The 26,415-nt window shown below is 35.0% G+C and overlaps 3 protein-coding genes and 1 pseudogene across 10 annotated transcripts; 2 read left to right on the forward strand and 2 right to left on the reverse strand.

Annotated features, from left to right (window-relative positions):
• Nucleotides 1-5,964: 5,964 nt before the first annotated feature.
• Nucleotides 5,965-6,959, reverse strand: LOC147928922 (uncharacterized protein At2g29880-like; annotated as a pseudogene).
• Nucleotides 6,960-8,363: 1,404 nt separating this feature from the next.
• Nucleotides 8,364-14,343, forward strand: LOC104742864 (putative LRR receptor-like serine/threonine-protein kinase At1g53430). 2 transcript variants are annotated; one of them, XM_010463933.3, is made up of 23 exons: nt 8,364-8,782; nt 9,356-9,533; nt 9,648-9,719; nt 9,830-9,898; nt 9,986-10,057; nt 10,134-10,205; nt 10,295-10,366; nt 10,449-10,520; nt 10,601-10,672; nt 10,802-10,873; nt 10,953-11,027; nt 11,113-11,184; nt 11,267-11,332; nt 11,412-11,471; nt 11,564-11,602; nt 11,719-11,771; nt 11,855-12,225; nt 12,317-12,515; nt 12,631-12,777; nt 12,879-12,997; nt 13,070-13,280; nt 13,352-13,589; nt 13,672-14,343. In XM_010463933.3, exons 1-23 carry the CDS (start codon nt 8,665-8,667, stop codon nt 14,285-14,287), a joined length of 3,135 nt encoding a protein of 1,044 aa, XP_010462235.2. In that variant the 5' UTR covers nt 8,364-8,664; the 3' UTR covers nt 14,288-14,343. The 2 variants fall into 2 exon arrangements, 1 of the variants encoding a protein (XP_010462235.2); XR_015579889.1 differs by having other exon boundaries at nt 8,401-8,782; nt 12,886-12,997.
• A 3,400-nt stretch (nt 14,344-17,743) lies between these two features.
• On the forward strand, nt 17,744-23,646 carry LOC104742866 (putative LRR receptor-like serine/threonine-protein kinase At1g53440). Its single transcript, XM_010463937.2, has 23 exons — nt 17,744-17,982; nt 18,634-18,808; nt 18,903-18,974; nt 19,086-19,154; nt 19,256-19,327; nt 19,407-19,478; nt 19,573-19,644; nt 19,729-19,800; nt 19,867-19,938; nt 20,031-20,102; nt 20,197-20,271; nt 20,366-20,437; nt 20,523-20,588; nt 20,668-20,727; nt 20,819-20,857; nt 20,937-20,986; nt 21,060-21,430; nt 21,533-21,731; nt 21,831-21,977; nt 22,067-22,188; nt 22,265-22,475; nt 22,560-22,797; nt 22,875-23,646. The coding sequence occupies exons 1-23, from the start codon at nt 17,874-17,876 to the stop codon at nt 23,485-23,487; spliced, it is 3,120 nt and encodes a 1,039-aa protein (XP_010462239.2). The 5' UTR covers nt 17,744-17,873; the 3' UTR covers nt 23,488-23,646.
• LOC104742865 (uncharacterized) lies at nt 22,843-26,392 on the reverse strand. Of its 7 annotated transcripts, none has more exons than XR_015579895.1 (9): nt 25,391-26,392; nt 24,789-25,028; nt 24,570-24,659; nt 24,296-24,445; nt 24,084-24,208; nt 23,874-24,003; nt 23,659-23,790; nt 23,469-23,525; nt 22,843-23,312 (listed from the first exon to the last, which is right to left on the reverse strand). XR_015579895.1 is itself a non-coding variant. In XM_010463936.3 (8 exons), exons 1-7 carry the CDS (start codon nt 25,883-25,885, stop codon nt 23,665-23,667), a joined length of 1,356 nt encoding a protein of 451 aa, XP_010462238.2. In that variant the 5' UTR covers nt 25,886-26,295; the 3' UTR covers nt 22,843-23,312; nt 23,659-23,664. The 7 variants fall into 7 exon arrangements, 5 of the variants coding, with proteins under 5 accessions (XP_010462238.2, XP_019091369.2, XP_087340247.1 ...); XR_015579897.1 differs by having other exon boundaries at nt 25,270-26,166; XM_010463936.3 differs by lacking the exon at nt 23,469-23,525 and having other exon boundaries at nt 25,391-26,295.
• Nucleotides 26,393-26,415: the final 23 nt, after the last annotated feature.

The raw sequence follows: 26,415 nt of genomic DNA on the forward strand, positions 1-26,415 counted from the left end.
AGACAATTTTCTTTCTTTAGGAAATTCAGTCATTTGTTATCTTCAACATTTCTAATCTATATTCTAAAGCTGATTCTTGTTGGTGATTTTTTCAAAAGAGTATTTTCTGAATATGCTTGACCTTCAAGTTCTTTTTTTTTTGTAGTTGAGCTTCATCTTCCACATCTTCGTTCACTACCAAAAAAAATAGCATGATGTGAGAGATATTATAAATGAGCAGTTACTACAAAAATCAAAGTAAAAGAAGACAAAAAAGGTCGAAGTAGCAATTACTACGAAAATCAAGAAAGGGAAGACGAAAAGGATCAGTCAAACAACATAAAGAATTCAAGTTAATTGGTTGATTTTAATCATGGATATGTGGCACTCTCTCCATTGCTGATGTGGCAGTAGGATGGAGAGTTGACCAACTTTCATAATATAGATTGTTCTATTAAATAGTAACTAAAACATTTGAGCGTGTGTATTGGTGAGAACTCAATTGGTAAGATTTTAGAAACTCTTCTTAATATTGTATGTTCATTGGTGAGAAACTAATTTGAAATTCTCATTAATAAAAAATTATTAATAATATTTTTAAACATATTAAATTACTTAATTTTTTCGGTAATCATATTAAATTACTTACTAAATATATTTAAATTTCTTTTTATTGTATCAACAAATATTAATTTAAAATAATATAAAATATACTTTAAAATTATGTATAATGGACCTTGTTAGATAACTAATTTTATTTAAGATTTATAAAAAAAAAATAAAAAATAAAAAATGACAAAAAATAAATTATGTATTTAATTAAAATTTTAAGTTTTTGTAGAAAAAAAAATCTTATAACAAAATCTATCTACTTAAATAGTGACATGTGTCACAATCTAATAGACTATCGTGGGTTTCTCAAAGTTCCTAGTATGAGAAACAATTCTCCCTTTCTTGTTTAAATTTTTTTTAAAAATTCTTGATTTATTTTAAATGTGTGAAACTCTCTCAGAAACTAGCAATGCACGTGGTCTTACAAAATCAAGGATTTTTTTTCAATTTTTTTTAACAAAATCAAACATTTAACCCCGAAAAATGATGAAACATAATATTATAACTATACTTAGGCTTAAGACAACAGTTTATTAATTAGCGGCAAACTTTGTAAGGGTAAACTGTATACTTAGGCTTAAGACAACAGTTTGTAAGAAGAGCATAGACCCATTATTAATTTTTGTAAAACTTTGTTACAATGTTACTCTGTTCTAAAATAGAAAATTAATAGTTTCAGACTTTCAGTATAGGCTTACAAACTAAAACTTTGGCTTCTTCCCCTAATAAATATGAAGAAATTGGACGGTCACAACTAATTGATTGAATAGCCAATAAGACGACACGACACCCTCTATTTTGCAATATATATAGATATTACGACAAACAAAATACATGTTAGAAGTTCCAAAAGATTAGATCCATAATAGGTAAAAGAATACTTTATCAAAAACAAAAAAAGGTAAAAAAAAGTTATTAATTTCTAGAGATAAAATTAGGGATGCTGTTTTGTCAAGCTAATTAAACTTTTAAGACAAACTTTTATATACCTTGTAACTTGTAAGTTCTAATAACCATAAACAATCAAGATTTTGGGCTAAGTATGGCTGCTTATCGACAACATTCACAGCCATTCCTTTTGGACTACGGGACCTTCAAATTAGACAGATAATAAACCCTTTATAAAAACAAACCTTATATCACACAACGCATTAATCGTTTTGCAATATTTTTGAGCTTGTACACTCAAAAATCCAAATCCCACATCTAAAGTTTGAAGTGTAAAATCATTGTTTTAAGGGTAAACTGTATACTTCGGCTTAAGACAACAGTTTGTAAGAAGAGCATAGACCCATTATTGATTTTTGTAAAACTTTGTTATTTTGTTCTAAAATAGAAAATGAATAGTTTCAGACTTTCAGTATAAGGCTTACAAACTAAAACTCTGGCTTCTTCCCCTAAATATGAAGAAATTGGACGGTCACAACTAATTGATTGAATAGCCAATAAGACGACAAGACACCCTCTATTTTGCAATATATAGATATTACGAAAAACAGAATACATGTTAGAAGTTCCAAAAGATTAGATCCATAATAGGTTAAAGATTACTTTGTAAAAAAAAAAATAATAATAATATAGGTATAAGAAATTAGGGATAAAATTAGGGATACTGTTTGTCAAGCTAATTAAACTTTTAAGAAAAAACTTTTATATACCTTGTAAATTCTCTAATAACCATAAACAATCAAGATTTTGGGCTAAGTATATATATATGGCTCCTTATAGACAACATTCACAGCCATTCCTTTTGGACTACGGGACCTTCAAATTAGACAGATAATAAACCCTTTATAAAAAAACCAAACCTATGTGACAAAGTAAAACTAAAAAAAGCAGTTAAGAACATAATCTCTCAGTCATTTGTTTAACAATTTCTACGTTAAAAAGTAGAATAATTTAACCTTTTTTGCATGGCGACGCACGGTCTTGTTGTAGTTTTATAAAGTTTTTAAAATGTAAACTTTGTTATAAAAGCTTTAATTTATTAATGAATGTTCGTCAGAAACAGCGGAAGCCGAACGTGGAAACTTCTGGGTAGGAACGTGTAAGATAAGCACTTCCATAACATTTAGTAAAATATGGCTTAGAAGGTATATACTCTTAAAATAGTGATTTTTAAAATTTATTGGATTTCAATCTAAAATAGAAATACAATATGATGTTTTTATTATATAGTAAAATTTCGTAGATCTTGCTGGGTTAATCACTATTTATTGATATACATATGTAGAATCTGTAAGAAAAGTAAAATCTGAATTCATCAAATATTTAAGGTAATAATAAAAATTTAAGATAATATGTATTTCTTTTTAATTTGAAATACAAATGAAGATTAGAGGGGGGTATTGGATGAAAGAATTTGATTGAATAGATTTGAAGACATAAACAATAGATTTTCAAGTATTCTAAAAGTTTTCAAATCTTTCTCGTTAATTCTATCAATTATATTTTGCAACACTTTAATAGAATAAAAGAGAGTTTTTAACAGAATCGAAAAGATATCAATTCCACTAATTTCTCTATTTCTTTTTTCACCACGTTAACAAAAAAAAAAAGCAAACTGAGCATCACGAGCACACAACAACCTTAGCAGAAATTGCAGGCACCAAAAAAGCAAACACGTTGTCATCTTTCGTTCATGAGAGTAAAGAGATCGAGCCGAAGTTATTTTGTTGCCGTTTGTCGTCGTTTTAGTTGAAGAGAAAAAGAGACGTCGCGGAGTGGTGGAAATCACAAACGGGTCTCTGATCAAGCATGTCATGGTTGTAGAAAACGCATGAATAAAAGAAGAGCTGGAAGGGACGACGTGAGGAAAACACCAATCGCTGATGGTTGTATTCCCAATCGTTAAAGAGTTGTAAGCAAAGAAAAGACAAGATAGAGCCAAGCAACGGAGGCGAGAAGAAGATAGGTGCTAACACCATGACATGACACAACCAATATCACCTTAATCAAAAACTGCAGGAAACAAAACAAAGAACTGAATTCAAAACAACAGAAACAACAGAAACAAATTGAAATGGATAAGTTCGCTCCTTCATCCTCTATCCACGAAGGCTAGGAGTTTAAAATTCAACATAAACAAACACTACAATAGTTTATTAGATGTAGCAATTTTATTAAATGCAAAACTTGAAAACTAAAATCTATCTATCAATGAACTTTTAAATCGTAGCATCTTTCCACATGTCTTCGGCCATAGATTGTCTCCAATTATTTGCATTTTCTCTGTCTTGCTCTTGCGTCTCGAGAGATTCTTCTCTATCACTTTCATCTATATTGACAGAATTATTTCCATTGTTAACTGCATTATTTTCATTAGGGAACACACCTTCGTCCGATCGACATTCTCTACGAAGAAAGTTATGCAGCCCTGCACATGCTAAGACTAATCCAGCTTGTTTCTTGTAAGAAAAAGGAGATGCTGATTTAAAAATAGCAAAACGAGATTTAAAGATTCCAAATATCCTTTCGATCACGTTTCTCAGAGAAGCATGGCGAAGATTAAATAACTCATATGGAGTTTCAGGATCACGACCTTGACCAGCAAATTCCTGTAGATGATACTTAACACCTCGGAATGGAGCTAAAAAGCTGAGACGATTCGCAAATCCACAATCAACTAGATAAAATTTTCCTGAAATTTGGATGATATATGTTACTATATATAAGACATATGATCTATAGAAAATTTATAAATGTTTTACCATTGGGCACTTGGAACTTGTTAGTTCCTCTAGTTAACGCATCACTTAACACTCTTGAATCGTGGGCCGAACCCTCCCATCCACTCAGAATGTAAATAAACTCCAGATCAAAGTTACATACAGCCAAAACGTTCTGAGATATTGTTCCTTTTCGATTGCGATAGCTTGCCACCTCACGCCCAACTACTGTTGCTGGTATATGTGTACCATCTATCGCTCCAACGCAATTCTATAATACATGCAAAAAAAAAGAGTCAAATTCTATGAAGAAAAAACTAAAAGAATCAATTTAAACAAAAGATGAAATAATGCACCTTAAAATATGGATAAAATCGTGTACTTTCTCTGATCTTCAGTGGCACTAAACCATCTGGTTTCACCATCTGACTTGGAGCTATAATAAGCAGAGCTTTTAAAATTTTATTAAAGCTTGTGCTCACTGCAAACTTGGACCTTTGAAATGTGTTTTTCACGTAGCCATATCTTGCATTTTGTCCAACTGTGAGCATGAAGACAGCAAGCATCTCTTCGACAGATATTTTTTTTGTGTTTTGTAAACCAGTTTTGTCTCTGATGATCCTAGACAGCTTCAAAAACATATCTGGAATCATACGATACAGCACCCGAAAATCTTCGGGATCATCTTTTAATACCTTTTGTATATATTCTTCTCCGAGCTGTGTGACTGGTCGACGAATGGGACGTTCTATATAATCACCACCCGTGAGTTGCTGTCGTGTGTTATGAATCTGAGCTCCTACCGTCATCATTACCACCATTATAGATACGTCCACATCAAAATCATCGTCTTCATGCACTCTTGTGTCCTCTTCCTCTTCATGGTCATTTAGATCCATCAAAAAAAGTAACCTATTAAAACAAATTAGTAATTATGACCATGTCTCCCATATAATACAAATATATCTTCAGCACAACTGGGTGCAGTGACAATAACAACAAGAACTAGTAACGATTCAGAAGAACAAATATATACCTCTTGAAACAGCTTACGAACAGCTTTTGGTTGATGTGGGCTTCTTCTCTTCTATTTGTTTTGAAAATATAAATGTTAGTCGACTGATCTAGAAACAGAAAAGAAAAGTTATATATATAAGTGCTGAAATTTTAAATCTTAATAAGACTAATATGTAGGGATTCTTATGAGATATAGTAGGAAAAAATCATATGTTATATATTTTGAATTTGAAAGTTTGTTTAAATCTTAATACACGTGTATTGTTTCCCTAATTTTGGGGACTTTTCTTTTGGTATCATTGACTTAGCAAGGATTCATTTACGTGTTCTCTTTCACATATATATATGCTTTAAAGGAATCACACATTCGACCATGTATAGATATTTGCATTATTTGATTCGTGTAAGCTTGTAAATAATAACAGTTGTCAATGAATTTGTCTTTTGATGCACGAATTGTTTAGCTCGTGTAAAGCGTATGTGATCCAGAGGTGAACAAAAACACATGTTATTATTATTATTATGATTATTTAAACTTCAAAACTAAGCACTTATTATTCTGATTTTTAAGGAAAAAAGCAACATTGAAAAGTGAGAATTTAAAATAAAAGAAAACTACTATTAGAATAATTATTTTAAACTTAGCTATTGTTTTATTCGATTCAACAGAAAATAAAAAAATAATACGCTAAGTGTTACGGAGAATCCAGCCCAAGCGGTCTTCGACAGACATGCTCACAAATACGTCTTTCATTTTCAACGTATGGATTTTGGTTACTGCATCATAGCGGACATGATCTTCCAAATCAGGAATCTCTTTGACAGCATCCCAAACATTATTCTTTTTTTCTGAATTTCTCTAAGCTCAACTTCTCTTTGTTGTCTTTCTTCTCTTTGTTGAATCAGACTTATAATCTGAGTGCTAACTCCAACCATTTCAGTTAATACCTTCTCTGAAGACTCACCATGATTATTAGTTGAATCTAATGGATCTCCATTACGACTGGTTTTAGCTCTTTTCCTAGTAGGTAACTTTGGTTTAACAGAGACTTCATCCACCTCGTCGTCATCCCCCAAATCATCTCTTGCTTGAAGATCATCATCTTCGTCTTCAAAAGTTTCAGCATTTGAATCACTACCAAGTCCAAACGTGTTGATTCCCTTTGCTATAACAGTTTCAAAAATCAATTGTAAATCCTCAAAATCTTCAAAAGTGTTGGTCCTCAGGTTTTCATGCCTTGGATGCCCCTGAAAAAACATCATACATTAATTATTATTTATCAATCGTGATTAAAATATATTTAAATTTGGGAAAGTTAGAGTTACCAACAAGTAGGCTGCCCACACATCATCTGGAGCTGTAAATTGTTTTCTGATGGGATCCCATCCAAAACCAGAGCTAAAGCGTAAGAGTTCAGAATACACATTATATTCCCTTCTTAAAGTCTTCATTCGACTTAAGTAATTCGTGTAAGTCTTATTGCATTTAAGCTTTTTATTTAGCATTGGTAGTATCTTTGTCTCTACCGTAGCTTTACTTATCGAACCGTTTTTGTCACGCCACCCCCGTTTGATAGCTTCAACTAATGTAGCCTGCAACTCTTGACACTTTTCATATGTCCAAGAATTATATGAATTTTTCTTGGTTTTTGTTTTTGTGTGCGACCCTTCTCCGGTATCCATTCTAAAGAGAAAAAGCAAAAAAACAAAAACAAAAAAAAACATAAAGAAATGAATAAACATGGGAGTGTAAGTAACTATATAAAATTAAAACAGAGAACTTACGAAAGATGACTTCAAATTGTTTTCGTGAGATGGTTTGTTTTGCTTTTGAGAAGTGAAAGGATCTCCAATATTATATAGGAGAAGTAAGTGTAACAAATACTACTTTTTAGGGATTTTATGATATATGATTGATAAGAGTGTATGTTAATTTAAAATTTGAAAATGTAGAATATCCATAAAGAATATTTAGTCAATAACACTTTTACCAAATCACAATCTGAATTAAAACAAACACTAATAACGTCTCTCATTTGACAATAATAGTCTCATTTTCAATATCTCGATGTTTAAAAGACGTATGTGTCAAAGGATGGAGGATGGAGGATGGAGGTAAAGTGGTAAGTTGGACGGTGAAGTTTCCGGGACCATCCAAAGGATGAAGGTAAAGTGGTGAGAGAGATGCTTCTTCCGTCATACGAGCACTTGGTGTTGTCGTCATCATCTCTCAATTGTCTTCGTCTTTCTTCTTCTTTTCCTTCTTCCTCTGTTTTTTTTTTAATGTTTCTGCTCTGATACTATGTCAAAGGTTCTGCAGAGAATTGTATATCTTCCTCATTCATCACCAAACGATATATATACATAGAGGGATATGTTGCCCTACGAGAATATTACATACGTGCTATACAATGGTAACTCTAAGCGATAAAGGAAAGGTCTTCTAACATGGTCCAATAGTATGCTCTGTACGCAACGGTACAAAAGAGGAAGTGAGCTCGTTGAGGGAGAAGATGGAGAAGGAGAAAGCAAAGCTGAGAGAGAAGAAAGCAAAGCTGAGAGAGATGAAAGGTGTCTCAAATAAGAGCGAGAACGACACTGCTGTGGTGGCTGATACAGGAGCAAAGGTCGCAAAGATGGCTGATACATGAGAGCAAAGGTTGCAAAGAGACAGATGGGTGATGGGAATGTCAATGGCAATAATGGTATTACTGTGAAGAAATTCAAAGCGGCCGGTTAATGCTACCAAGGAGTCTACGCTTCTCTCTTTACTCTTGAAGAAGTCTGTTTTCTGGCCATTTTTTATTTTACGTGTAAAGTATTATCCAAATCCTACGTTAAAAGGTCAGACTTTTTTCTTCATAATTTGCACTAACAATTCTTTAACATTCTAGTTAAATCAAGTTGCTATTATAAAATACATAACATCCAATAACACCAGAATTTAATAGCAATGAAAAGTTAACGACTTGAATAACACTAGATTCTAAAGTAATTTAAAAGACTACTTAAAAGTACTTAATCCAATAACAGATGAATTTAAAAGACTTGATAAAATGTTTAGTCCAATAACACTGGAATTCAAATGTCTAATAAATTCTTTCACATTCTCCCGTCCAATACCACCCCCTTAGAAAGCAGTCAGTGAACCCCACACAAATTGTTCATTTCCGACGGCCAGTATCACAAATACATTTATACCGATTTGTTTTTTCTCACTTTTTTAATATATTTCTGACATATGAGATTTTTTTTTTTGTTTTGGGAGAAAATTAGATATTTATTTATATATATATGAACACTAAAAGCTTTTTACACAACTGTTTCTCTCAACTCCCTCTCGTGTCTTGTCTGTTTGGTGTTTTCCTCAGAAAAAATACTCGAGAAGATGGGTTTCATCTTCTCGACAGAGAAAGTTGTTGTGTATGCTCTTCTTCTCATCTTCATTTGCTTATTAGAAAATTTTGGATCATCAAATGCTCAACCACTTTTGCCAGAAGATGAAGGTGCGTCTCAATCTTTTGTGTAATCCACACACACATTGTCATATAAATTCTTTTCAAATTCAATTTTATAGTCGCCAATTCGACTTTAGTTTCAATTCTTGTTCTTGAGACAAAAAAAAAAAAGAAAAACCCTAACTAGATTGTGAATTCAAGAATTCCACAAGAGATCGTGAATTTTTTAAAAGATTATTCATTTATTAGCTTTTGGTATAAACTTAAAAAAATTTCAAGTCACATTTGACAAATAAAAAGCTAGAAAATATTGGATTTATTGAATTTCGTGGACCTACTATCTCGATAATTGATTGGTGGGTCGTCATAGTTGCACGATGCAAAAGCTTGATTTATTGTATCAATTCTTTTTTTTTTTTTTTTTCTAATCTATGATAATTTGTCCCATCTGGACAATATATAATTATTCTCAAAGATGTGTTAAGTAAACAAATAAATCTCTTTCAATATGTGCATGTTGAGTCAATTACAGAGACGTTCAGATTGAGATATTTTATACTAGTGTTTAATCTCTCATTCTTTATTCAGTTGGACTTCCTCATTTTGACCATTTTTGAGCAGTTCAAACATTGAGAACGATCTTTAGAAAGCTTCAAAACCAAACAGTGAACATCGAGAGGACTTCTTGTTCCGACGGAAAATGGAACTTTGTTGGCAGCTCATTGGAAAACCCACCGACCAGTAACATCACCTGCGACTGTACTTTCAATGCCAGCTCAGTTTGTCATGTCACAAACATGTAAGTGTATATATATATATATGACTACTTCTCATCTCCTTAAACTTTCCAAGCAAGAAACAGAGTTAGGGTTCTTAAACAAAAACTTTCTCTCTTCTTGATTGTCATCAACAGACAGCTTAAAAGTTTAAGCTTGCCCGGAATTATCCCGCATGAGTTCGGAAACCTCACGAGTCTTCGAGAGATGTAAGCACATTTTTTTTTCTCATTGTTTCTTGATTGTTCGCAAAATGTCCAAGACTTGGAACTCAAGCAATCTTTGTTTTGTGTTTTTTTCCTTTCGTTTTTTCATGCAGAGACCTTACTCGGAACTTTCTCAATGGAACGATACCTGCTACATTGTCTAAAATTCCGCTTGAAATATTGTAACCATTCTCTGCAATACATATTTTTACTTCTTCTTGTGATGATAATAAAGTTGTACTGATTCTTGCGTTTTTGTTTACTAATAGATCTGTATCCGGAAACCGTCTCTCTGGACCATTTCCTCCTCAACTCGGAGAGATTACTGCGCTTACTGAATTGTAATGTTTCACATCTAATCTTGTTTTCTTTAAACCAGAATTTACTAGATTCTAATATGTAAGATGCATATTGCAGGATGTTGGAAACTAATAGTTTAACAGGAACACTTCCTTCAAACCTAGGGAACTTAAGAAGCTTGAAAAGATTGTAACATCCTTTGTTACATACTTTGTTTTTTTTCTTCCATTGTCAATTATTTCAGTTATACTTAGTGATTGGTCAATTTATAATTACAGGCTTCTCTCTGCAAACAACTTCACAGGTCCAATCCCTGAGTCCTTGAGCAATCTCAAGAACTTGACTGATTTGTAAGTATAGAAAAATACAGTGAGATTTCAAAAATGTTGATTCTTTTGGAACGAGTCTAAAAGCTTCATATGTTTCTTGCAGTCGGATTGATGGAAACCCTCTATCCGGGAAGATACCTGATTTCATCGGAAACTGGACTCTGCTCGATAAGCTGTGAGTAACCATCATTTCTCTGATTACTTCTTCTAAAGAACACTGTAAACTTTGCAGTGACTAAACTGTTCAATCTGCAGACACCTTCAAGGCACATCATTGGAAGGCCCAATTCCATCTTCAATATCAAACTTGAAGAACTTGACTGAATTGTAAGTAAGCCAAGACTTTAACAATACCCTTTAAAAAACGTTTACTAAATTCAGTCTACGTTCGAACAATACCCTTTTTTGCATGCTCTTCAAAGCTTTTGAGCTTAATAAAGCTTTCATTTTTATCAGGTGGATAACAGATTTGCGTGGAACGGCCTCTTCATTTCCAGACCTGCAAAATATAACGAATATGGAACGATTGTAAGTTTAACTTTGACTAAAGTTATATACATACACATGTTTCATCAAACAATACTTAACATTCTACTAACTTCATCAGGGTACTAAGAAATTGTTTGATAAGGGGACCTATTCCAGAGTACATTGGTACCTCCTTGAGTGAGCTGAAGTTACTGTAAGTCAAATTCTCTTGCTAGTTCTACAGCTTAAAGGCTAATAATTTGATCCAAGATCTCACCTTAAAGTATGTGTGTATGCAGAGATTTAAGCTCAAACATGCTAACCGGTGTAATTCCAGACACATTTCGGAATCTTGAGAAATTGAACTATATGTAAGTTTCAAATTATCAACATATAATGATGATATAAAATCTTACTTTCAAAAACTGAATGTTAATTACTTTGCTGCTTTAGGTATCTGAATAATAACACATTGACTGGTCCAGTTCCTCAGTTCATTCTTGATAATAAACAAAACATGTAAGCAAACTAACTAACTACCTCGAGGTTTTAAATTCGGAATACATCTGCGTTTAATGATTTCTTGATCTGTTTTCAGCGATTTATCTGACAACAATTTCACTAAGCCACCTACTGTAAGCTGTAATCAGCTTGATGTGTAAGCACTGTTGTTAATTCATATCCTTGATTTTTCAACTTAACTTTGTCTATATGTTTTTCTAATCAGCTTTATTGGTTAAACACATTCAGGAACTTGATCTCCAGCTACCCGTCAGTAACCGATAACTCGTGAGTCTCCTTTTTTCTCACTCTTTTCAGTTCATAGAACTCAAAAACCAAAGATAGTTACATAAAAAAAAAAAAAAAAAAAAAAAAAAAAAAAAAAAACAACTCTACTTGTGTAGTGCTCAATGGTGGTGCTTGAGAGAGGATCTTCCCTGTCCAAGAGATGCAGAATGTGAGTGTACATTTTAAAGATTCAAACTTATATAGAAAGAAACCCTATACCATTTTTACATTTTTGTTCTCGGGTTTTCGCAGATTCTTCCCTGTTCATTAATTGTGGAGGAAGCAGCCTCAAGATTGGAAAAGACACGTATACGGTTGACTTGAACAGTAGAGGACAATCAACATTCTCTTCTGACTCTGGAAGATGGGGATACAGCAGTTCTGGAGTTTGGTTACGCAATGACAAGGCCCCTTACTTAGCAACAGACAAATTTAACTTGATCAATGGATCAACTGCAGAGTATTACAAAACAGCCCGTCTCTCTCCACAGTCACTCAAGTACTATGGACTATGCATGAGAAAAGGAAGTTACAAAGTGCAGCTCCATTTTGCAGAGATTATGTTCTCAAATGACCAGACTTTTAGTAGCTTAGGGCGGCGAGTATTCGACATTTATGTCCAAGTGTGTTTTCCAGAACAAAGAAGAAAACTTTTTTTCGAAACAAAGTTTCAGTTTCTTGGATCAGAGTTCAAAATGGGATTCTCTTGTGCAGGGGAATTTGTTGGAGAGGGACTTTAACATAGCAGAGAAAGCAGGTGGAGTTGGTAAACCGTTCACACGAAACATTACTGAAGTTCAAGTGAATGGAAGTACGCTGGAGATTCATTTGAAGTGGACAGGAAAAGGCACAAACCAGATACCGACAAGATCTGTTTACGGGCCTCTCATTTCCGCCATAACAATTACACCTAGTGAGTTTTCTTTCCAGTCTTGGAGTGAATGAATGTTCTTTCTCAACTGTTTAAAATAATGTTAGAGCGAGTAAGTGAGTGAATGTTCTCTCTATTCTATCGCCTATTCTTGTAGATTTCAAGGTTGGTACCGGAAAAGAATTGTCCAATGGAGCAGTTGCAGGCATTGTAATTGCAGCGTGTGCGGTTTTCGGGTTTCTGGTACTTCTAATCCTCTGGCTTACAGGTTACTTAGGTGGGAAAAAAGAAGTCGATGAAAATGGTAAGAAAGAAAACAATTTTCCTATCTTTCAAGAAATGCTCTTTCTCATTTTCAAGATCTGATTATGTCTTTCAAATCTTACTTTTTTGTTTTATCAAAAGAGCTTAGGGGACTTGATTTGCAGACAGGATCGTTCACACTGAAACAAATTAAACGTGCTACTAATAACTTTGATCCAGAAAACAAGATTGGTGAAGGAGGATTTGGACCGGTTTATAAGGTGATCATGACTGCTAGTTTTACATCTTCACTGTGATTTGGATTATATGTACTAATGTGTTTTGGTTATTAGGGTGTTCTTGCTGATGGAATGACCATAGCGGTGAAGCAGCTTTCATCAAAATCTAAGCAAGGAAACAGAGAATTTGTGACTGAGATAGGAATGATCTCTGCGTTGCAACACCCAAATCTTGTGAAACTCTATGGTTGTTGCATCGAAGGGAAAGAGCTTTTGCTTGTGTATGAGTACTTAGAGAACAATAGTCTCGCTCGCGCACTCTTTGGTTAGTTTTCTTTATCCATCTGAGAAAAATAGTTTTAGGTTCTTGATCTTTGAGCTAAAGTATCTTAACAGGCACAGAAAAACAGAGACTTCACTTGGAGTGGCCAACAAGGAACAAGATATGCTTAGGGATTGCGAAAGGATTGAATTATCTACACGAGGAATCAAGGCTGAAGATTGTTCATCGAGACATAAAAGCGACAAATGTGCTCCTTGATCTGTCTCTGAATCCTAAGATCTCTGATTTTGGTCTAGCCAAGCTCGACGAGGAAGAGAATACACATATCAGCACAAGGATTGCAGGAACAATGTGAGTGTTCATTACTTATCTTTTCTAAAATTCATAGCGAGCGCTTAACACTTACAAAAATTTATATTTCATTGATATGCAGAGGTTACATGGCTCCAGAGTATGCAATGAGAGGTTACTTAACAGACAAGGCAGATGTTTACAGCTTTGGTGTTGTCTGCTTAGAGATTGTGAGTGGAAAGAGCAACACAAATTACAGACCAAAAGAAGAGTTCGTTTACCTTCTTGATTGGGCATATGTCTTGCAAGAACAAGGGAGCCTGCTGGAACTCGTGGATCCAGATCTCGGTACAAGCTTTTCGAAGAAAGAAGCGATGAGTATGTTGAACATAGCTTTACTCTGCACAAACCCATCTCCGACATTGAGACCACCAATGTCATCTGTTGTAAAAATGCTAGAAGGAAAAATCAAAGTCCAACCACCATTGGTGAAACGTGAAGTAGATCCAAGTGGTTCAGCTGCAATGAGGTTTAAGGCCTTTGAGCTTTTGTCAGAAGACAACGATTCACAAGCCTCAACATTTGCGAGAAACAGAGAACAACAACACATAAGCTCCTCTTCGATGAACGGTCCGTGGGTCGATTCTTCCTTCTATGAGCCTAGCAAAGATATTAGCCAACAACAGCAAGAGGAAGGACGTTCATCATCTTCGTCGAAAAATCTTTTAGATGATCTTACCGATGTGAAGATTGAGTAATGAATTGTAAATCATTAAGATTCTATTAATTAATTTACAGACACAACAACGGAAAATCGGTATTTTCATACCCCAGCTAAGGGGTATGTTGAATTCATACACCAACTATAACACTGAGTAAATCCATACACAATGTTTAGTAAAATTCAAATTGGCTGCACCAACTTGACAAACTGTGTAAAAACATGCACAAGCCGTAACGGTGTTATCTCACCGCTAACGGCTGCTTACGTGGAAGCCACGTCATAAACGACGTCGTATTGAGATACGGAAGAGAAAGCTTCTTTTGTCCAAAACGACGTTGTTTCAATTGTCTTCTTCCTTTTTTCTTCTTTCACGAGTCGAGAGAAATTTTGTTCAATTAATTTGGGGATTTTTAAAACATTTAGGATTTTTGGGCGAAATCGATTAAGATGTCTTCATCATCAGCTTCTTCAGGTGAGTAATTGAGAACATAATGTGTTTAGTTTCCTTGTCTTTGTGTATTTTGATAGAAATATTATTTGATTGTGAATTGGTGAATCCGTTATTTGGTGAAGGAGTGAGTCACAGAGTCAATGTCATTGGAAGAGGAATCCCACGAAAATGTAGATGTGGTCGATTCTCTGTAATGAGAACTTCAAACACAATGAAAAATCCTGGAAGACTCTTTCATTGTTTTCCTAATGGATCCGACGAGGTAATCAATATAGTTGGTCATATGAAAATTGTTCTCATAACCTTCTCATAATGTGTATTTTTGTATTAGAATCCGAATCATTTGTTTAAGTGGACCGACATAAGCATAGTTGAGGAGATGGAAGCGGTTGAAAGTGTAGTTGACAAAATAGAAAGAGAAGTGGGAAGCTTAGCAAAGGGATTAGATGAGGTCGAAGCTGTCAAAGAAATCGCAGAAAGATGTAAAAAAGATATTGTAGAGCTCAAAGGTGTGGTGAGTTCTTGTGAGAAAGAGATTCAAGAGCTAAGAAGCTTCAAGAACATGATTGTTTGTGGTGGTTTAGTTGTGGCTTTTGTCTACTATGTAATATTTGTGTAATGTGTTGGATTGATTAAGCATGTAATCATGGAGTTGTTAAGTGTTTTTGTTATTAACTATGTTAAGATTAACATAAAACTTCAATAAGTTTTGATTAGATTAAAAATAGAAGCCATGATTTTGAGTACAACAAAAACTTGAAATTCACCGAACTACTGCAACCATAAACTACCATGAGATTACCACAAAAACTTTCAATCTCATCCGACTAAAACAAAAAACTTCCATCCATCACTTCCTTCTATTCAGTTCCTTCATTCCATTCATACACTACAAAAATAAACAAAAATAACATGTGAAAACCTGAGTAATGATAATGAAGCTATTAATAAGCAGAAGTTTGATCAATAAAAAGACTCACCATTAATCATTCTGAGATTGCTGCCTTGGTCCTTGGCTTTGTGCTTGACTAAGTCCTTGGCTTTGTCTTTGACTTGGTTCTTGGCTTTGTCCTTGGCTTTGTCCTTGGCTTTGTCCTTGGCTTTGTCCTTGGCTTTGTCCTTGGCTTGGTTCTTCACCAGTTTTCTTCTTCTTCCACCTTCTACCAACAACTCCGAGAGCTGGACAATTTCTAGTACTATGACCGACGGTACTACACCGGCCACAACGACTATCTCGTCCAGCTTTTGAAACTTTGATTCTCTTCTCCGGCTGTTCTTGTTCTCTTTTTCCTTTTGACTTCTTTTTTGGAGACTCATTCAAGCCCTTCTTTCTTTTTTTCTGTCTTCTTGGGACCTTTTGTAACTTCTCGTGGTGGTGGTTGAATCCTTGGCTCTTGAGATCTTATCCAAAAACCAATGCCATTAACTGCTGAGATCGACTCAGAATAAATCTTGACATTTGTTGATGCCAAGTACCAATCACAGTTAACATACGACTCAGGAGGATCGTCCAATGCCGCCATCAGATTAGTCACAACATTTTCTGGTTTGCTTTCAAGGGTTAGAACCGATCTTCCAAAATAAGAAATTTTTTCCCCATCAACAACTCCAAACTCTCCACCATTGTGGCATTGGAATATGACATCCTCATCAGAGCTGAAACAAAAAACTTACAAGAATTAGAGGGTTATTCATTTCGTTTACACATATTATCGAACACTTGGTGTTCAAGATATTTTTGTAAGAGCTAAACTAGTTCCAAACTTAAGAACACACATCAATCTCATCTAAACTACACAATTACACTCAAAATCCATCGGGTTTTCTAAATAAACACTCCTAAGTATCTCAATTAAGAAAATTCCTAAATTATAAAAACCATAAAAATTGAATTAAAATTACCTCATTTTCCGATGACAATATGGTTAACAGCACTTTATACACTCTCCACGATCGACAATCGTTGCTAATTGAATCAATTGACCAATTGATTTTGATTTATTGGTGAAAAGAAGAGAAGAAACAAGAGTCGGGATTGAGAAACATACAACTCGAGTCGGGAAAGAAGAAGAAGTTGATGGTTTAAGAAGACAATTGAAACGACGTCGTTTTGGACAAAAGAAGCTTTCTCTTTCGTATCTCAATATGACGTCGTTTATGACGTGGCTTCCACGTAAGCAGCCGTTAGCGGTGAGATAACATCGTTACGGCTTGTGCATGTTTTTACACAGTTTGTCAAGTTGGTGCAGCCAATTTGAATTTTACTAAACATTGTGTATGGATTTACTCAGTGTTATAGCTAGTGTATGAATTCAACATACCCCCTTAGCTGGGGTATGAAAATACCGATTTTCCACACAACAACAGTATTAACCAACTTATACTGATATACATATCAATCAAATTTTATAACAACCAACTGAAAATTTTCTAAAAAATTAAAATAAAGTTCAAATGCGTAATGTAAAATAAAATTGTAAGGAAAGTATAATTGCTTTTAAGACACAGTTTTGCAATTAGTTTTTTTTTTAAACTGCTTTAACAAACATAAAAAAGAAAAAATCTAATTTATATAAATAAAAAATTTGAAAGCAAATTATCTCTCTAATTCAAAAGATAATCCCCATCCATCATCATCTGTTTGTATCCACGAAAGAGAGAGTGTGAAAGTCAATCCACCACTTCGACCCATCAATTTGGTTTTACTAATGAAAGTGCGAAGGCCAACCTTGTAACCGTCCACCATCTATAACACTCTCACCTCAAGGCCTAGATCACTTTCCATGATAATTGTTCCATTAAAATAGTGTGTTTTTAACTAAAACATTATATATTGTAAAACAGAGGAAATATTAGTTGTGTTTGCCAAAAAAATTTACAAAATCAAATATTAACCAGGAAAAATCACAGAATTTACGACACCTTAATTTTAATGATTTAAAATACATTAACGAAGACTAGAAAGAAGTCAATGAACCCCACATAAAGTATTCATCCCCGGTGGCTAGATATTAAAAAAATACTATATATTATGAGATTATGTTATTAATATGTATATATATTATTATTTAAGTGAACACTAAGCTTATACACTTCTTTCTGCTTCTTCTTCTTCTCTCTCTCTTTGAGAATTGAGTTTGGTTTTTCCGAAGAAAAAAAAAACGAGAGGATGGGTTTCTTTTTCTCGGCCGAGAAAGTTGTGTATGCCCTTCTTCTCATCTTCATCATCTACTTTGATTTTTACGGATCAAATGCTCAACTTTTGCCAGAAGATGAAGGTGCCTTATCTTCACTCTTTTTTAGTATTTACATTTCGATTAGATCTCTTCAATTCCAATATAAAGTTATCCCCCTTTTCTCAAATTATCCGATTCAACTTTTTTTTTTTTAATGAAAAAAAGTAATTGGATGCTTGCTTTTAGTGGGAAAAACTCAATTGATAGAAAGTTATCTTTTCCAAGTTACCGACTAAACTCTGTAATTTGGTGCGCATTTAAAAAAAAATCAACTAAACTATATTGTTATTGTAAATCCTTTAATAGAAAAAAAATTATATTATTGTCGGTCTTTAATAGGAAAAGTTATACTTTTGCTCTTGATGATATTGGTCGTTAATGAATTTATTGAATGGTATTGGTCGTCATGAATCATGGATAGAAGATCCATATAGTTATTAATTATATATATTCTATTGTAGGTAGATGTTATATGTAACGTCAAAAAAAAAAAAAAAAAAAAAAAAACTTTTCTCCAACATGTGTATTATTAAAATAATAAATAAATAAATATTTGTACTTTATATGCAAGTTGCGTTATTGATAGAGACGTTGAGAATCTGGAGATTGAGATATTTTTTAAACTACAGTATTTATCTCTTATTTCTGAACTTCAAATCTGGACCGTCAAAAGTTTTGACCATTTTTGAGCAGTTCAAACATTGCGAACGATCTTTAGAAAGCTTCAAAACCAAACAGTGAACATCGAGAGGACTTCTTGTACGGACGGGAAATGGAACTTTGTTTCCGGCTCGTCGCCCAAAGCAACCAGTAACATCACCTGCGACTGTACCCTCAACTCCAGTTCAGTCTGTCGTGTCACAAACATGTATGTAATTTGCCCATTATAGTAACTTTCATAACAAGAAACAAAATTAGGGTTCTGAAAATATAACTTGTTTCTTTTTCATTTTCATCAACAGACAGCTTCAAGGTTTTAATTTGCGAGGAATTGTCCCACGAGAGTTCGGGAACCTCACGCACCTTACAGAAATGTACGAACCGGGATCTTTGTTTCTTGATTTTACTGTCAATGGATCATAGCAAAAACGTCTGAGGCTTGGGGATTAAGTAATCTTTGTTAATTTGTGGTTTTTTACTTACAGAGATCTTATGCTGAACTTTCTCAGTGGGACAATACCTACGACATTGTCTCGAATTCCACTTGAAATCTTGTAACCATTCTCTCTCCGATGCCTATATCTTTTTTTCCTTGTGATGATACGATAAAAGTTGTACTGATTCTTGCGTTTTTTGTTTTCTGCAACTAAAACAGGTCTGTAACCGGAAACCGTCTCTCTGGACCATTTCCTCCTCAACTCGGAGAGATTACTACACTTACTGTAGTGTAATATTCCTATCTAAATCTTGTATTCTTCAAACTTTGAATTGAAGAGACTCTAATAAGGCCAAAAAAAAAATTGCAGGAATTTCGAAACTAATTTATTCACAGGATCACTTCCTTCAAACTTAGGGAACTTAAGAAGCTTGAAAAGATTGTAAGATCATCCTTTATTATACATTTTGTTTTTTTTCTTTATTATATATTGCTGTTGTAGTTTGACTTAGTGATTGGTCTGTTTATAATTACAGGCTACTCTCTTCAAACAACATCACGGGTCCGATCCCTGAGTCCTTAAGCAATCTCAAGAATTTGACTGATTTGTAAGTAGAGAGACACACACAGTTAGATTTTCAAAAATGTTGATTCTTTGGAATGGTTCTAAAATTTTCATATGTTTCTTGCAGTCGGATTGATGGAAACTCTCTATCTGGGAAGATACCTGATTTTGTTGGAAACTGGACTCAGATCACTAGGCTGTGAGTAACCATCATTTTTAATCTTCTTGTGAAATTTGTAGTAAGACTGAATTGTTAAATCTGCAGAGACCTCGAAGGCACATCAATGGAAGGTCCAATTCCAGCTTCAATATCAAACTTGAAGAACTTGACTGGATTGTAAGTAAGCAAAGAGTTTTAACAATACCCTTTTCTTTTTGCATGCTTGTCATCAAAACTTTTGAGCTTAATAGAGCTCTCATTTTACTCAGGAGGATAACCGATTTGCGTGGACCGGCCTCTTCTTTCCCAGACCTGCAAAAGATGACGAATATGGACCGATTGTAAGTGTTATTATAGTTTGACTCAACACAAGTTATAAACTCTGTTTCATCAAACAACATTTTAAATATCTTCGTTGCTTATTAACTTCATCAGGGTACTAAGAAACTGTTTGATAAAGGGTTCTATTCCGGAATACATTGGTACCTCCTTGAGTAAGCTGAAGTTACTGTAAGTCAAATTCTCTTGCTAGTTCTACATCTTAAAGGCTAATAATGTGATCCACGACCTCACATCAAATCATGTATAACATGTGTGTGTGCAGAGATTTAAGTTCAAACATGCTAACTGGTGCAATTCCAGACACATTTCGGAATCTTGAGGCATTTAACTTTATGTAAGTTTCAAATTATCAATATTATATAGATGATACAAATCTTACTTCAAAAACTGATAGCTAATTAATTACTTGGCCACTTTAGGTATCTGAATAATAACTCATTGACTGGTCCAGTTCCTCAGTTCATTCTGGATAGTAAACAAAACATGTAAGCAAACTAACAAACTACCTCGAGGTTGAAAATTCGGAATACAACTGGGTTTAACGATTTCTTGATCTGTTTTCAGCGATTTATCTTACAACAATTTCACTAAGCCACCTACTCTAAGCTGTAATCAGCTTGATGTGTAAGCATTGTTGTTGTTTCATATACTTGATTTGTCAACTTAACTTTGTCTATATGTTTTTCTAATCAGCTTTATTGGTTTACATTTTCAGGAACTTGATCTCCAGCTACCCGTCAGCAACCGATAACTCGTGAGTCTTCTTTTTCCCCTCCTTTCAGTTAATAAATTAACCAAAGAAACTTACAGAGAAATAATATTTACTTGTGTAGTGTTCAATGGTGCTTGAGGAAGGATCTTCCATGTCCTAGAGAAGCAGAACGTAAGTGGAAAATTCCAACTTTCACATCTAACACCCTCATGATTCAAAAAAACCCTGAATAAGTTTCTTGCAGATTCTTCCTTGTTCATCAACTGTGGAGGATACCAACTCAAGGTTGGTAAAGACATGTATGTGGAAGACTTAAACACGAGAGGAGCATCAACATTCTCTTCTGTCTCTGATAAATGGGGATACAGTAGTTCTGGAGCTTGGTTAGGCAATGACAAGGCCCTTTACTTAGCAACTGACACATTTAACTTGATCAATAAATCAACTCCAGAGTATTACACAAGAGCCCGTCTCGCTTCACAATCACTCAAGTACTATGGACTCTGCATGATAAGGGGAAGTTACAAAGTGCAGCTCCATTTTGCAGAGATAATGTTCTCAAATGACCAGACTTATCGTAGCTTAGGGCGGCGAGTATTCGACATTTATGTTCAAGTGAGTTTTGCAGAACAAAGAAGAAAGTATTTTTTTCAAAACCAAGTTTCACTTCTTTCTTTAATCAGTATGTTAGTTTGAAATTCGGATTCTCTTGCGCAGGGGAAGTTGTTGGAGAGGGACTTTAACATAGCTGAAAGAGCAGGTGGAGTTGGTAAACCGTTCCTAAGGCAAATTGATGATGTTCAGGTGAATGGAAGTACGTTGGAGATTCACTTGAAGTGGTTAGGGAAAGGCACAAACGTAATACCAACACGAGGTGTTTACGGGCCTCTCATATCTGCCATAACGATTACACCAAGTGAGTTTCCTATCCAAATCTTTCTCAACTTTTTACAATAATTTTGGAGTGAGTGAATGAATGAATGTTCTTTCTCTACTTTATTGTTTGCTATTGTAGATTTCAAGGTTGACACCGGAAAAGAATTGTCCAAGGAAGCAGTTGCAGGCATTGTAATTGCAGCGTGTGCGGCTTTCGGGTTGCTGGTAGTTCTAATCCTCTGGCTTACAGGTTACTTAGGTGGAAAAAAAGAAGTGGATGAAAATGGTAAGAAAGAACCTATTGTTCAAGAAATGATCTTGTCGTATTCAAGATTCTGATTGTTTCTTTCAAATCTTACTTTTTTGATTTATCAGAGGAGCTTCGGGGACTTGATTTGCAGACAGGATCGTTCACATTGAAACAAATCAAACGTGCTACTAATAACTTTGATCCAGAAAACAAGATTGGTGAAGGAGGATTTGGACCGGTTTATAAGGTGATGCATGATTGCTTTGGTTTGACATCTTCACAAGTTCTTTAAGTTTGGTGTTATAATGTGTTTTGGTTATTAGGGTGTTCTTGCTGATGGAATGACCATCGCCGTGAAGCAGCTTTCATCAAAATCTAAGCAAGGAAACAGAGAATTTGTGACTGAGATCGGAATGATCTCTGCGTTGCAACACCCAAACCTTGTGAAACTTTATGGTTGTTGCATCGAAGGGAAAGAGCTTTTGCTTGTGTATGAGTACTTAGAGAACAATAGTCTCGCTCGCGCACTCTTTGGTTAGTTTTCTTTATCCATCTGATAAATATAGATTGAAAGATCATGATCTTCAAGCTAAAGTGTCTTGTGGGTCATTTTTACAGGCACAGAGAAACAGAAACTTCACTTGGATTGGTCAACAAGGAACAAGATATGCTTAGGGATTGCGAAAGGATTGTCATATCTACACGAGGAATCAAGGCTGAAGATTGTTCATAGAGACATAAAAGCGACGAATGTGCTTCTTGATCTGTCTCTAAATGCTAAGATCTCTGATTTTGGTCTAGCCAAGCTCGACGAGGAAGAGAACACACATATCAGCACAAGGATTGCAGGAACAATGTGAGTTTTCATCACTTATCTTTTTCTAAAATTCATAGCGAGCGGTTAACACGTTAATCGACTTTATATTGATGCAGAGGTTACATGGCTCCAGAGTATGCAATGAGAGGTTATTTAACAGACAAAGCAGATGTTTACAGCTTTGGTGTTGTCTGTTTAGAGATTGTTAGTGGAAAGAGCAATACAAATTACAGACCAAGAGAAGAGTTTATTTACCTTCTTGATTGGGCATATGTCTTGCAAGAACAAGGGAGTCTTCTAGAGCTTGTGGATCCTGATCTCGGTACAAGCTTTTCGAAGAAAGAAGCGATGAGGATGTTGAACATAGCTTTACTCTGCACGAACCCATCTCCGACATTGAGACCACCAATGTCATCTGTTGTAAAAATGCTGGAAGGAAAAATCAAAGTCCAACCACCACTGGTGAAACGTGAAGCAGATCCAAGTGGTTCAGCTGCAATGAGGTTTAAGGCCTTCGAGGTTTTGTCACAAGACAGCGAGTCACAAGTCTCGACCTACACAAGAAACAGTGAACAACACATTAGCTCCTCTTCTATGGAGGGTCCTTGGGTTGACTCTTCCTTCTCTGAGCCTAGCAAAGATGTTAGCCTACAACAGCAAGAAGAAGGAAGGTCATCATCTTCGTCGAGGGGACTGTTAGATGATCTTACCGATGTGAAGATTGAGTGATGAATTGTATAATTTTCTTTTTTTTCTTGCTTGATTTACTGTACAAAAGAAAATTTCTTTTCAGGTTTTGTTATTACGCTGTAAAATTTCTCTGTGGGATTGATGAGTGTGATTTACTATATACAATATAGTCTTTTGACGAGACTACACAACCAAAAACTTAGCCCTTACATATTTTTAGAACTCGAAAGCATTGTTAATCTGAATGGAGAAAGAAGGTCGAGCAACGGTTGGAAGAGAAGTATCAGCTCTAACAACTATTCCGGTTCGTCCAATGTTCCCATTCCACTTTGACCGACCAAACTGCGGTTTTAGAGAAGAACCAAAATGAACAACAAACTAGGTTTCGATAAGAGAAAAAGAATGAAAGAGAAATATTAGCTTACGGAAACAGATGCAAATGTTGAAGGATGAGCTGTGAATGCGAAGCCACATATCATATTGATATTATCGTTCAACGAGTGAATAACTTCGGTTCTCACCCCGGGATTGCTTCCACCAAATGTAGAGCACATGCTGTTTACCGTGTTTGTGATGTTCAAAAGGAAAAAAAGAAGCGTTTTAATTGGAAAAGAGAAAGGCCGGTTTTAATTTACCTAAGTTGAATTGCAGGTTTCAACATGAGACCGGACCTACGCCAAACCAAGGCTTGAGAAACACCCAATGCAAATGATTTGTCAGGCCAATTTACCATTGGTGTGATTCGTGTTCCCTTTTTACTCTGAATCATCAAAGTCGAGAAACAGATTTTTAAGCTCTTGAATAAAGGAACTGTGAATGACTATAACTTGATCATTTATTAACCAACCTTGCAGGAGAAACTAAATCTCATATCTCCTGGATATTGACCTTGCGCTTGAAGAAGACCACCGCATAAAGGAACAAAGACACTTGTCGTCAATCCCTCACCACATACATATGTTAATTGTCCATTTGGAAATTGCAAGTCTACAAATGACTGTTCCATGAGACGGAAATAAATACAAAGCTTCGAAAATTAGTTCCACTATGCAAGAATATGAAAAGGCAAACAAACACACATATACACACGCATAGAAAGATTTTAAAGTAACGACACTTACGCAATCTAAAGGATTGAGGCAGAGCATGGACATCATAAGCCATCTTCGATGCTTTGACCACAAAGCTGGACAGAGTGAATGCATACCTTTCTGAAAAGAGATTACCATCCGAGTTTTGAAACAATAAGCAAAAACTTGAGATACGAAGACTAAAACACAAGTAACACCATCATACTTCCATTGAGACAAAAGAAAAGAAGGTTGAAGCATTAAGCATACCTTTCTATCATATCCGTACCAGAGCAAGTGTTGCTTTGATAAATGAACAGGTAAGAGAAGAGTTGAATCACGCAGAAATAACAAAGGTCCGAGTTGGAGTAGAAAGAGAGACGAGCTATCATCTCTCGTAGGGGAGCTTGAAATAGAAGCTTCTACTCTCCAAAGATCTCCCCTGGCTGCTAATGAATGTTCCATACCACTTGTTCTACTTTCATAACTTGACGATAGCTCAACCATTCCCTACAAGGAGCAGAAACTGTAATCTGTAAACAAATTTCACCCTTGACATAAACTCCACTGAACTTGATTCACAATATCTCAATAAGCAAGCATCTAAATTCAAAAACTTTGGATATGCTCATACTCGAATCTCTAAGAAATCCAATCTAGATATCTCTACAGTTATATACAAAGCTAAGGCCACTTTGATCAGTAAACAACAAAAATTAAAAACTTGAAATTGCAGAAGTACAACAATTACCTTTGGTGTCTTATGTAATCCAATAGTAACAGATAGTACTATTGGATTTGAAATTTGATAGTACTAACAGATAGTACTACAAGTTTTCTAAAACTTGAAATTGCAGAAGTACAACAATTACCTTTGGTGTCTTATGTAATCCAATAGTACTTAAATCGAAGTCTGTAACCTTCTCCTCCAACACAGTAACAGAGGAAGCAGTATGAGTCTTAGAAAACTCTGAGTTCTCTTTTGTGTCTACATACGCCCTATGGCTCCTCGTAATAGTCTCCCTCTCAGTAGAAACAGTCCCATCGTGCCAAAACGGTATAGGCAACCTTCTGAAGAATTGATGAACCATGACATTTAATCCAGCGCCAAAATCAACACCAGCTTGACCAATCTTGTTCCCAATATCAACAATCGCCGAAACGCCATTGATAGGTTGGTCGGTGAAGAACTTAGGATCCTTAATCCCGAAATGCTGACTTGAGAACTCGAGATCGAATAGCTTCGATGGAAACGAAGGTGGGTTGATATGAATCAAACCGTTAAAGCCCTGAGCAAGTCTATCAGCTAGGTCATGTCCATGTCTTTGAACCTCTTCCCAAGCTTCCAAAGATCTTTCCACAGCCATTGTTTCTTCAGTATTCAAATCCACATGCGAGACAAACTCGGAGTCTCCGAGAATTTATCAAAGGTTTAAACTGTACAACTCCACCAAGAGTTAAAAAGGTAAAAGCTTGAGTCGATGAAAGAGTAAGATAGAAAGAGGAGAAAAGCCACAAATTTTACGATATCCACTCTGACTGTTATCAAAATTAGGGTTCAATAAGAAAAGCTGAGACCCACAGAAAAGTTTGAAAATTTATCCTTTTTTTCGTGGAGAGTTTAAGAAAAAAATCGAATGTATGGGAGTGAACTTCAAAGCGAAGATAGTGATTTTGAAAAGACGCACACATATCAATCGCCACCTTACCGCCACGTTTGATAGCAATGCCTGTGGCTCTTGATGATAGGCTTGTTTTTCAGACGAGTCTTTGTCTCTTCTGTGAAAGACCCATTCCTTCCATACTTATCCAGAAAGTTTCTGACTCAGCCAGAAGGTTCATCAACACTATAGTGAAGCTTCTGGCTCACTAACAGTCTAACATAGTGGAGCATGTT

The sequence above is a fragment of the Camelina sativa genome, chromosome 14, assembly GCF_030686135.1.
Source record: "Camelina sativa cultivar CO46 ecotype springtype chromosome 14, ASM3068613v1".
NCBI lineage: Eukaryota > Viridiplantae > Streptophyta > Magnoliopsida > Brassicales > Brassicaceae > Camelina > Camelina sativa.

Excerpts from the sequence above, each read along its gene's own strand:
- LOC104742864 (XM_010463933.3), top strand. The coding sequence starts at position 8,665 with ATGGGTTTCATCTTCTCGACAGAGAAAGTTGTTGTGTATGCTCTTCTT. Across the intron at positions 9,534-9,647 it reads GTTTGTCATGTCACAAACAT|ACAGCTTAAAAGTTTAAGCT; the intron begins GTAAGTGTATAT and ends TGTCATCAACAG. Across the intron at positions 9,720-9,829 it reads CTCACGAGTCTTCGAGAGAT|AGACCTTACTCGGAACTTTC; the intron begins GTAAGCACATTT and ends TTTTTCATGCAG.
- LOC104742865 (XM_010463936.3), bottom strand. The coding sequence starts at position 25,885 with ATGGCTGTGGAAAGATCTTTGGAAGCTTGGGAAGAGGTTCAAAGACAT. Across the intron at positions 24,660-24,788 it reads GGTACGGATATGATAGAAAG|AAAGGTATGCATTCACTCTG; the intron begins GTATGCTTAATG and ends ATCTCTTTTCAG. Across the intron at positions 24,209-24,295 it reads GATTTAGTTTCTCCTGCAAG|AGTAAAAAGGGAACACGAAT; the intron begins GTTGGTTAATAA and ends TTGATGATTCAG.
- LOC104742866 (XM_010463937.2), top strand. The coding sequence starts at position 17,874 with ATGGGTTTCTTTTTCTCGGCCGAGAAAGTTGTGTATGCCCTTCTTCTC. Across the intron at positions 21,431-21,532 it reads TATTCGACATTTATGTTCAA|GGGAAGTTGTTGGAGAGGGA; the intron begins GTGAGTTTTGCA and ends TCTCTTGCGCAG. Across the intron at positions 21,978-22,066 it reads AAAAGAAGTGGATGAAAATG|AGGAGCTTCGGGGACTTGAT; the intron begins GTAAGAAAGAAC and ends TTGATTTATCAG.